This window comes from Molossus molossus, unplaced genomic scaffold (assembly GCF_014108415.1).
Source record: "Molossus molossus isolate mMolMol1 unplaced genomic scaffold, mMolMol1.p scaffold_m16_p_1, whole genome shotgun sequence".
Classification (NCBI taxonomy): Eukaryota; Metazoa; Chordata; class Mammalia; order Chiroptera; family Molossidae; genus Molossus; species Molossus molossus.
In genome coordinates, this window is record NW_023425344.1 from 247,570,950 (window position 1) to 247,582,880 (window position 11,931).

At 53.4% G+C, this 11,931-nt stretch overlaps 1 protein-coding gene across 2 annotated transcripts in view; it reads right to left on the reverse strand.

Moving 5' to 3' along the window:
• The window catches only part of BCL11B (BAF chromatin remodeling complex subunit BCL11B), a 91,436-nt gene extending 79,831 nt beyond the window's left edge, over positions 1 to 11,605 (reverse strand). For both annotated transcript variants that reach the window (XM_036257420.1, XM_036257409.1), the window contains exon 1: positions 10,777 to 11,605. In XM_036257420.1, coding sequence (XP_036113313.1) covers positions 10,777 to 10,834 — 58 coding nt within the window. In that variant the 5' untranslated portion in view covers positions 10,835 to 11,605. The remainder of the gene's footprint in view (positions 1 to 10,776) is intronic.
• Between the last annotated feature and the right edge of the window lie 326 nt (positions 11,606 to 11,931).

Below are 11,931 nucleotides of genomic sequence, written 5' to 3' on the forward strand. Positions count from 1 at the left end.
GCTGCCCTGTCAAGGGGCCACTGGGTACAAATAAACCACGGCCACAGCGGCCCCAGCCCCTTCCCGGCCCCATCATCCTTTCTGAGGGCGAGGGGGCGTCTTCTGTTGTCTAATGTCGCCTTTGGCTTCCTTTCCTCGTCGTGTGTCGCTTTGCTCGCCGTGAACTTTTGCAGCCTGGTGGCTGGCTCTCCCGTGCCAGGAGTTCTAGGACGCCTAAACACCTCCTCTCTGCTGCGGGGTTTGAAGCTACATCATTGCAAATTCATGTTATAATTCGAAGGAAACAAAGACTGATCTGAAAGTTCGCCAGGGTCACGTGGGCTCCTTTGCAAGCGTGCCTCCCTCTCCCTTCCATCTCTTGCTAAGGACCCTGCACCCGCTCTTCGTCCCTGTCCTCCTCCTTTTTTTTTTTTGTAACATCTGCTAAGCCCTCCTCGGTTGAACAGCCTCGGCCTTCTCCCTTTCCTCATGGCGAGCCCCAGTAACCGAGTTTGAAAGTATCCCACGCCGGTCATTGTGCTGCAGCTCACGGTTCCGCCTCCAGGTCCCTCACCGCCAACCAACCTGGGCAGCCAGGCCCTGTTGGTGCCCCACGGGCAGCTCTGAATGCCCCCTCCACCTCCGGACCCCGGATCCGCCTCACTGCCTCCAAGGGAGGCCAGGAGGCAAAGAAACATCCACCAGAACCCCCCCACTTCAGTGTTGAAAGTAAAACTCCAGATGAACAGGGCATTCATCCAGCCCCAAGAACGGGATTTCCTCTCCCCCACCTACTGGGGTGTGGGGCCTGCTGCAAGAGACACCTCCCAGGACGGTGGCAACGGCACCCCCAACGTTCAGACAGTAGAGGCACCCCCACCCCCAAACTGTCAAACGTTTGGGTCGGAGCGGGTGGACCAAGACAGCTTGCCGAGCCTTAAAAGCTCACACCCAAGGCTTTGGGAGACACCCCCAAAGTCAGGCTGTGGTTTCATTTCCGCTGGCAGGCGGATACCAAGCTGGGTGTGTGGAGTGCATGTGTGTGTCCCTTCTGAGAACTGTATCACTGATGGGAGAAATAAAAGGAGAAAGAGCCACTTGGCCACGCTCAGAGAAGGGCAAAGGGAGGCCGAGCCTGGCCCCCCCGAGCCCTGCTTCCTCTGTCCTGTGGGCACGGAGCCGCACAGCTCGGCACATCCTCAGAAGCAGCCTGTGCGTGGCCGGCACAGCAGTCCAAACTGCCACCCAGAGACGAGCGAGCACCAGGAAAGAGAAAAGATACATCCAGACAGAATCAGCTTTCCCAATACCCAGGCCCTGCAGACCAGCTCCCCGCCTCGTCTGGCAAACTCAGGCGTCACATAAAGAAGGCGAAGGTGAGGACTTCCCTCTGGGGGACGCGTGCTATCGTGGAAAGTTCCCCGTGTCGGGCCGCCCTAGAAAACACTGCTGCCCTCACTATCATGGGCGAAAGGAGGTGGAGAGATTGCTACAATGTTTGATTGTCCCAAAGTCACATTAGCAGACTGGAGTGGATCCTGAAATGTTAAACCCTAAAGTGCACGGACAAATATATATTTACACACACACACACATTAATTTTCTTTTACAACAAAACCACATTTTATTTACAAGGCTGGGCCTCCTCCCAGCTGGTAAATGCATTTAGAAGCAATGAAATCAGGATTCACAAATAATAATGGACACCGTTGTTAAGTGCACGGGAAGCACTTGATCCTATGAAAAACTCGGCCGTGCCTCAGCTCAGCTGCAAAGGAATTTGGGCAGAAGACAGAAATGGAAAGACTTGGTTAACACGGGCCCGGCCAGGCAGCCTACAGGCCCTAACAGCTGCACAGGCTTAGCAGGGCCTTACCTGGCCAGTGATCTGTCCCTTCACGTAGCCCTCCCCCCCACCCTGGGCCCACCCTGCCCAGTCCATCTCTAACAACTGCCCCTGCACCTGCCCTGCAGGGAATTCCAGCCGCGAGGCCGGCGCCTGCTGTCCCCAGAGCAGAGCAGCACACAGAGCACACAGCCGTGTTCCCCTCACCCTGCAGTGATTCAAACCCAAATCTCTGTCTTCCATGGCTGAGCCACAGTCCGGGAGAAACATACACAGAATTATTGTTTCAGAGGTGGGGGCCAGGGGGCCAAGGAGGGAAGGATGTAGGGGAAGAGGTGCCAGGATCATAAAACCGTGTGCCACCGATGTCCACGGACGCCATCATGATGTGTCCCCGCGTTTACAAGAACTGCGCTGGATCCATCCACTCAGCTTTGCATCCGAGTGGAGACTTTCCACCTGCTTCCTGCGAAGACGACCCCCGCCACGGTTACCAGTATCTGCGGAGGGAGGGCTCCGTTCCCTCCCGAGAACATTCGGGGAGGGGCCGGGACTCCAGGCGACGCGGAAACGCAACCGACACACGCACCCAACACACGCACTCGACAGAGCACGACACTTTCTGAGCTGCCATCAATTTTTAATTTATTGGATCCAAGAGAAAATAACAACCATGGGGAGGAGAGGGAAGGAGGGAGGGGGATGGGAGAAAGAAGGAATCAATTCTTGGTGAAGAAAATAATCTATGACTAGATGACGCTTTAAGGCACAAGAGGCTTTATGAAGTTCTCCGAACACAGGGAATGATGAAGTGCCCGGCCGAGCAGGCGGAGATCGGAGGGGACCGGCAGCCCAGCCAGGCATGCCTTCGGAAGGCTGTCCCCACAGGGCCATGAGGGTTAGGACACATCTGAGGGTGGGGGCCGAAATCCGGGTCCCAGCCCAGGTGCCCACCAAACTCCTGCAGCCAGCAAGGCTGGGGGCTGTTGCTGGACCCTGGGAGGGCACAGCCGGGTGGGTCCGAAGCAGGACACGTCCTGCTGATGGGCTCTCTCCCCTGACCACCTGCCCTCTTGCGAAAAGGTCTGAGGCATCCACCTGTTCCAGGTGTCGCAGGGCTAATGGTCCAGGCCCTGCTCCTCCCTGAGACCCTCAAGGGCCATCTCCCTACCGTCTTCCCATTTCTGTAGGGACCACACCAGTGCACACCGGGACCCTCACCCCTTCCCACCATGAGGCCCCCTCTGCCCCGCACCAACCGCAGCACACATCCCAACGTGAAATTTTCAAGATTCTGACCGGGCCGGAAGAGGCTGCCACAACCTCATCTGCCATGTGGCTTTCCCGTCCCCGGAAAATGACCAGGGGGCGGCTGGCTGGCACGGAGAAAGGCCTGGGCCTGGCCTGCATTCCAGAGGTCAGGATTCCTCATCAAGAAGAGGTTGGGGTGCAGGAAGAGCCTCAGCCACACAGCTCGGGGGCAGGTCCAGACGGGCTCGTGTGAGCATGTGAGGGCGCATGACATACACGAGGTCCCGCACACCCCCGCCAGGTGCCAGGACACTTCCGCGTATCCCAACCAGCTCCCTGGAAAAGACCGCCACTGGCTCTACAGACTCCGTCCCCCTCCCCCCTCCCCCCACCACATGCACCTCTCCAGAACCCCACAACTGAGCTCAGGAGGCCGGTCTCAAAGGCAGAGAAAGGAAGGACCAAATGAATAAGGAAAACAGCATCCAGGTGTCTTCACAGACCCCGTCCACTACTAAAAGGTTACTAACCAAAAAAAAAAAAAAAAAATCAAGTCCACAATACCGAAGAACAGAGCCATTTTTCCAAATGACTTTTATGTATGAAAACGTATGACCTACGTTTTCATACATAAAAGTCATTTGGAAAAAAAAAAAAAAAAACAACAAGATTTACCACAATGTATAGCAATCGTTCTAAACACACTCAGAAGATCCTATAAAAGTGCAAATGCCTCACATCTCCAGAGCCACAACAGGGCTCAGAGGCTGTGATGTCAAGCACTGTTTGCGGCCAAGTGAAGAGGTTTGTTTTAGCAAATACTGTGCTGTCTCAAAGGGGCCAAGCAGGAGGGCCGGGACTGCAAGCCCACAGCCACAGGACCTTCTGGGGGTGACCCCTCCCTCACAAGAGCAGGGCTGCCCCCCACACCTCATGTCCACGGTCGACACTTACACGAGACACCCCCCCCCTTTTCCTTCGCAGCACCTCCCTTTCCGAAGCCCAGAAACATGACAATAACACTGGCATTCAACTTTCTGCCTGTCTTTCTGCGTCGTTGTAGTGGCGAACTCATTAGAATGGGAACAAATGTATTTGTATGTCAGCAGTTCAGTGGAAGGGGGGGGGGTCATAAAAAAGTTATGTAAAACAGGGTTTGTTTGTTTTTTCATCTTTGAAGTTACTTAATTTTGTGTGGGCTGGGCTTCCATTATAGTAAAATAGCACGGCCTCCCTAATTCAGCACCCAAGCAGATAGTCGGCGGCCTCAGAAACAGAAAAAGGAAAAAAAAAAAGAATGCATTTCTTGAATTTCACCAACTGCACAAAAGACTCGCATGTGTCAAAATGCCGACCAAAAGTCCCCATGAAGGTAGCACCATTAATCAAACCTCCTATCTGGTGTCACTCCCGCCAGTAAAAACGACACTGTTCCCCTGGCCCCCCTCACTGGCTCGTGCAAGAAGTGTGTCCCTGGGCCTTCACGTGGCTCCAAATAGCCTGGTCCCAGCACTTTTTATACACGCCTTGGGAAAACCAGCGCTCAGGGGAGGCCGTCAACACTCGGCTCTTCTTGGGGAGGGGAAGAACGGGAGTAGATCTCCATGACGTTTGGCTCCCTGGGAAAGAGAGATTTGTGGGAGCGGGGAGCACAGAACACACAGGACTTCCAGGCCGGATCGTCAGTAAATAAAGAATGCTTCGAAGTGACAAAGCCATACCCAGCGCAGCCGGGTGACACGTTCATTCATTGCCGGTATTCTCCTGTGCCCTCTCCCCATTAAAAAACATGTCAGTGTCCCTACAGCCACCAGTCCCTTCAGAGAAGGATGCTCAGCCGCATCAATAACTTGACCGTGCGGAGCAGGGCACGGTCCCCAAAGAGCATTTATTTTTCCTTGTCCTCTCAAATGTGACACAGCATTAAACCTGGAAGCCAAAGTCCTCGGAGAGTTTCAGCTAAAGGCAGGACCTAACCGGAGAGCCACAGGGTCCTTCCTTGAGCCCTAGAAGATGCAGGAGACAGTCCTCAAAGGTCAAGTACCTCATCGTTACCCTCCCCCATCTACCTATCTCTATGTATATATTTTTTAAGCTTGTCCTATCTGTGGTCTGTGCTTAGATACAGCTTGTGGAACTCCCCCAAGTTCCAAGGCACAGGACTGGGGATTTCTAAAGTAAATGTTTTTAACGGTTTCCTGCAGGCCAGAGGCCACTGCCCAGCCCAAGGCGGCCAGGTGACAGTGCCGCTTCGTCTCCGAGTTGTCAAACGAGCCCGCTGCCGTGACGTGCGTACAACTGGCTCAATTCAAACATTAAATGAAGGAGAGAAATCATCAGATAAATCGCCAGCCCTCTGCACTGAAGAGGGAAGGCTCCTCCAGCTGATGACAGCGCTCAGCTTTTGTCTGACCTAATTTATTTCTCTTTCAGGTTAGAATAAAGCACACTCTCCCGTCGCAGGGTAACCTCTTCTGCCCATACATTGAACTCAAGCGCAAGACTGAGGGTTAACTGTGCTGTCTCCAGATTTCTTGAACTTGAAGAAGAAGACATTACAGATCCAGAAATCCTGTGATCAAAAGCACACACATTCCCCAGCACGAGGAGGGGAAAATAGTCTCATTAAAAGCCATCCATTGGAAGCCGTTTGGGGTGAAAGGTACCAGCAACACTGAGTCTAGCACGCATACCCTCCTTCCAAACAAAGTTTCACACGTTATTTGAGTTGGCATTTTATATCTTTGGGGAATGATGCCATTTCCCTTAGTACAGTGGGAACATTACCTAATAAATGGAATTGAGACTCCAAGTGTTATAAAATCTAAGCTAAAAAGATTTCCAGTCATCAAGCTGTTTTAGGTGCACAAGTCCCCAAAGCAGGGGAATCTCAGCTGTTCCTGCCTCTGTGACTGGCAGCCCAGAAAAGGACAAAATGATGCCCCCTCTCCCCAGACCCCCTCGCTGGGTCAAGAATGCCTCCGCAGCCTAAAGGAATTTTCAGAAAGTTAAAACCACTGACTAATCAGGGGAAACACACCATTCAACACTAACCGTTTTAATTGTGTGTTGTTTTCTAAGAGAAAGAAAAGAAAAATGCCCCCATCCGCCAAGTGAGGGCTTGTAAATCAATGCTGATCGCTTAAAAATAGATTTCTCAAACTTATATTCTCATTTTTGTCCTGCTCGAATCTCTGCAGGAAAATCGATATTACAACTTCACACTTAAGACATTTTGCAGCGACGTAAAGGGCCTGAGCTGCCCAGGGAAGCCCATTCCTAGCCCATTGTAGCCAAGGCGCGGAGCCATGACACGGACGCCGAGCGCCCCCTAGCTGCCAAGAGGCGCCAGGCGCGGCTCGGCGCTTCAGCCTTGCCATCAACCAGAAGCCAATGCAACTGAAAGTTTATTTTGGAACGTCTTTTATCACAACAAGCAACAGAGATTGCAGAGCGATGGAGAAGGGAGATGAAAAGAAAAAAGGGACGGCTAGAGCAAGCCGCGTTCTAAGCGAAAAGGCACTGCCAAGAGCTCAGTTCTGATAAGGGTTTGGAAACTGGTGCACGCCGCAGTCAGAAACTGGTTTCTATCAAGGGGCTGTTTTGCCTGCTCCAACTCACTGAGACATAATGCTAACTAGTCAAATGCCCCCCAAGTTGGCCGTGGCTTGAGTCAAGAAGCCCAATGTGCTCCTGCAGAGGGGTCAGCAAAGCATCCCATCCAACCCTCTGTCCTCAGCTTCCCTCCCAGTTCCTGAGGCCGGTTTCACCGAAGCAACAGCACTCTCTCCAGCAGCTGAGAAAGGACTCGTTTTCTGTTATAAAAGATTTTGAAGGCCAGACAAAAATCCACCAAGGCCAGAGCACAGGCAAATAGCAACCTCTCCCCCTCAAAAAAAAAAAAAAAAGGAAGAATAAGAAAAAAGACATATGCATCTATACATAATATTCAGGGAGGAAAGAATACCCTTTTAAAAATATTAGGGGTTGTTAAAATATGCTCACGGCTGTTTTCTCTCAGGTGTGAATTACAAATGAATAAAATCAGCCTGGCATAACACCTTTGATGAACACATTTTATTCTCCCGTGGAATCAGAACAGCTGACTTATATCACACTTCTAATGATATGGGGTTTCCTTCTGTGCAGCAGGGAGACAAACTTCACTCCCCCCACCAACTAGCAAAAAAAGAGGGGCCTATAGCTTCTGAAATGTATCGGAGGCCCAATTTTGAAAGATCTGTGGACAACTGGAGACACACTACTATACCCTGGAGAGTTAAGATCACTGTGAACACAGCCACCTTCAAAACATACAGCTACAGCAAAACCTAATTTAAAGGCAACCATGGGATCAACACAGCCTAACTTCGGAGTCAAATCTTGAGTCTCTAGTTGTTTTTGCAAAATCGTGAATTCGTACGGAAAATTGCTCATCTTCCAAAGAAACCTGTTGGCGGGGCTGCTGAAAATCTCCTTTGCTGGGGTGGTTTAATTGACGGTGGACATCTTATTTTCTTCGGAAAGCCCGAGCTCCTTCATGGACTGGTGTTCATACCCTTCTCCACTCGCCCTGCGTGGCACAGCCGGCTCCTGGCCCTTCCCTCTGCCTGGGCATCCCTGCCCCTCTTCCTCCCCTCTTCACTATTGTCACTGTGTTGTTTTGTGTTTGTTTTTATTAATAGCTGTGTCTGTCCTCCAGTTTGAAAAGCCACATCCATCTGGGTCAAACATTCTGAAACAAACCAGAAGCCCAGGTTTTCATCCCCAGCTGTCTCCCACTCTTTCCTACCTCCCTCCTCTTCTCACTGGCCCTGTCTGTAAATGTAACTAGCTCGTTATGGAGCCCTCGACTGCCACCCCCACCCCAAGATTATGCAGGCTATTTCTGTGCTCTTGGTGTTTCCCAGACCATCAGTTATCCTAGGTTGCATCATCCCTAAAGAACCCGAGGCTGCTGCTCCCCAGGCCGGCCGGCTGCCACCCAACTGAAGCTGTACCACGTTTTAGGTGGTTTGTTTCACATTTAAAATCTCAAATGTGAACTCCAGGAGGGGCCTGGGACAGCACCCATTTTGCTGACCAGGGCCCAGAGCACCTTCGACCCCCACCTCCTTCATCTTCGTGGAGGGACACATCCACAGGCCGTGCAGTCTAAACTGCATCCAGTTCTTGCCTTTCCCCTGCCTGCTCTCCCACCTCCCGGGTGACAGGACAGACAGAAAAGCCAGCTGCTTTTTTATAATAAATAGCCTTGTCTGGAAACTGGTTGGACCACTCTCGCTGCTTAAACCCCTGCACATGCTTTGGGCTCCCTGTGCCCTGAGAGACAGGCGGGATACCCTTTGCCCTCTTGTTTCCTTGGCCCCACTCCCTTCTCCTTGGCCTCTCTTTTCCCTCCCTGCCACTGCTCCAGGGCTGGCGTTCCCCAGCACCGCTCTGAGCAAGACTAAGAGACTCAGAACAAATGAAACCTGGAAGGATGTCGCGCCAGGCACCCCTCGCCCCCCACCCCCAGCTGCCACCAGTCCTTCTGGTCCGGGCTTTCTCCTGACGTCCCAGGAATGCCAGAAAAGGAGAAAGCAAAAGCCAAGCAAACCTACCTGCTTCTTCCCCCTGACACACAACTGCAAACACGCCTGGCTGCTTTTTTGAAGCTGCTAGCTTAGCAATGCACCCCCCACGACTCCCCCTTCCCCAACCCTCCCCCAACTTTCCCCTCCTCAAAAACAACTCTTGCAATTATACAGAAGCTATCTGGGGCAAATTGCCTCCTGGAGAAATTAGGCTTCTGCAAGTACAGACATTCTAACCACCACTCCACCATAGAAAGGTGGGGGGCTGAGGGGGATATGCTATTGATTATTGGTAAAGGACAAAATGTCAACTGGCATAAAGGAGGACCTGGGTCAAACCAGGCTTAAATCTGGTTGCAAAACATTTTGTTTTCAATGCAACCAGTGAGTCCTCTTTCGTGTTAGAATGATGAAAAATAAAAGAGAAGTCCTTGTCCCTCCCTCCAAAGGCATCCCTCTCCCAAAGCGAAGCCCACTCTACTATATGCTACCCTCCCCCCCAAATAATAATAAATCCACAAATTCTTACTAAGGTATCTGCTGTAACAAAGGAGAGGCGGCAGCAGCAACTGCTCCGAGCAGATGGCTCCTATACTGGGTATTCAGGGGAGGAGAGAACCCCTTTATATATTTATTTATTTATTTATTTATTTATTTATTTAAATTTTTTAAAATATAACATAAATATTCGGCTCTCGGCCGCCCCGCAGCCAGTCCTCGGCAGCCACTGGGCGCGCAGTCCTCGCGCGCTCGGCGCGGGCAGCCCGGCCCAGCCCGACGAGGTGCCCGGAGGATTGCAGGGACACAACCTGCCGGCAGTCTCAGTGGCACCCTGAGGATGTTTTATTTCTATTGCAATAAATTAAAAAAAAAAAAAAAAAAGCAGCAGCGACCCAGGCACCGCGAGAGAAAGGATCGCAGGGCAACGTTCGCGCCGCGAGCAGCGGCCGGCAGTGCTGCGAGCCGACCTTCCCGGTGCCACTGTGCGGGCACCGGGGCGAGCTCCGCGGCCCAGCCCGTACCTGGCGCTCGCGCTCGCTTCTCCCTTCTCGAAATGCGCCCAACTCGGGCGCTGGAAGCGGCTGCCTCTGCCCCGCTGCCAGACTTTGCCTGCCCTGCCATTGGCTCGAAATCCCACGATTTCAGCCGCTGGATTTCCACTGCGACCTGCCTTGTTTATTTAGATAGAGAAGATGAAAGATACTGGGTTAGAAGGATGGGTAAGAGATTGATAGGTCTCTCTCCTTTTCTTTCCTTTTTTTCCTCTTTTTTTTTTTTTTCCCTACTACTATTTTACAAGTACATCCCTCGTTTCCCACTCCTAGCTGACAATCTACCTCCCCCCACCCCGTGGCGGGGATTTTTCATCAACCCCAAATCCCCCCACCTTTTTTTTGGAGTGGGGGAAAGAAGAGAAGATCATCCCGGGAGACAGCGGAGGTGGGGAGATGGGGAGGGGGGGCATGAGCCCGGCAAACAGCCGCGCAGCTGGATTCTTTTGCAAATAGCGAGAGAAGTGGCGAGAAAGGCGGCTGCGGAATCCTAAGACCGGCGTGGCCGGAACCCTGCCCGGCTGGGTGCAGCGACCGGGGACTCGGAGCTGGCGGCCGCCGATCGACCCGCGTCTCCCCCGGTCCTCAGCGCACCCCGCTCTCCTCCGCCCGCGCCGTCAGCGCGGACCCACGCGCTCGCCAACTTTTCCCCACTTCCCGGCTCCCCCCTCCCCCTCCTCTCCCCCAACCCCCTCCCCCTCCTCTCCAAACCCCGCCACCAGCGCCGCCGCCGCCACACACGCCGCTCGGAGGGGCGAGCGTCCAGCCCGGCTTCGCGCGCGCACACACACACCTCCTACAGCCTGCGCGCCCCCTCCCCGGCCGGGCACCCGCTCCGCAGCCCCCTGAGCCCGGGGTGCGTCTGACTGCGCAGCGCCCCGACTCCCCCCGCTGCAAAGAAACTTTCCTATGGCCTCCCGCCCCCCACCATGCTCTGGGCCAACGCCGCTGCCTCTGAGAGCTCGCGGGCCGCCCCGGCACCCGGTCCGGCTGCGCCCGGCTCGGTGTCCCCAGCCCCGGGCGCCCGGAGCCCCATCCTCCGGCCCCTCGCGCGCACGCCGCAGACACTTACGGGTGATGAGCTCCCTCTGGGACAAGTGCTGCGGGTTGCCCTGTTTGCGGCGGGACATTGCCCCGGCATCTATTCTGGCATCGCCCGGAGAGCTGCTCTGATGGGGGGAGCCGGGGGAGGGGGTCCGAGCTGCCGCCGCTGCTGCCGCCGCCGCGCCTCCTTCTCTGCCCGGGTTGCTGTTTTGGTTTTTGTTTTTGTTTGTTTTTTTTCCCCCTTCCTCTCTTGCCCTCTCTTCCTCCTCTTCTTCTTTATTTTGCTCTTTCTTCTATGCTGTTTTTTGTTTTGTTTGCAAAAAGAAAAAGAGAAGAAAAATCTCGATCTAAAATAGGAGAAAGAGGCCAAAAAAAATTCTGCTGTTGCTTGCCGCGGACTGGCTGGTTTCTTTAAAAATATATTCTTTAGAAGGAAAAAATCCTTTGCACTTCTTCAAACTGCTTGGCCTCCTGGACTTCCAAATGTCTTCTTGGACTTAAACCGGATTTTGCACCGGCTCCTGACACTTTCTTTCAGGGTCTGGTAGGTGGAAAGCGCACTTCTACCAGGAGAAGGGGGGAGAAAAAAAAATGCAAACAAATAAAAAATAATAATAATAAAAGAAAAAGAAACGAAAAAAAAAAAAGCAAAGAAAACTTGGGGACTTGTCTCGAACCCCCTCACCCCGCCCCCTCAAAAAACCCAAAGCAATGTAAAACTGCCCGGGTTCGGTTGTTTCTGGGTTTTCTGCGGGCTGCCTGTTTTTTTTTTCTCGGAGACTGACCCTTCCGAGGCTCTGGGGGGACTCCAGGAGCGGCTCCTTCCCAGTTCACCTGGCAGGCTGGCGCCGGCCGGAGAGGCTGCCGGGTCCCCGCGAGCGCTCCCCAGCGCTCCCCTGGCGCCGCGGGCCCGGGGGGAGCTGGGCTGAGGGGCGGCTCGCCCAGTGCGCCTGGGTCGGTGCGGGCGCGGACTGGGAGCTATAGATTGCAACGTGAAGATGGCGGAGTCCGGGTTCTCTGGGAGCTCTCGGTCTCTCTATGGCTGGGGCTGCCTCTGTACAATGGGATAAAATTCAAGTTCAAGTGCGGACGTGACGTTTAATCTGCACTAGAGAGACAAAAAGACCCAGAGAGTCGGAGCACTGGGGGCGACTAGCGGTGGCTTTTTAACATTGTACCCTGT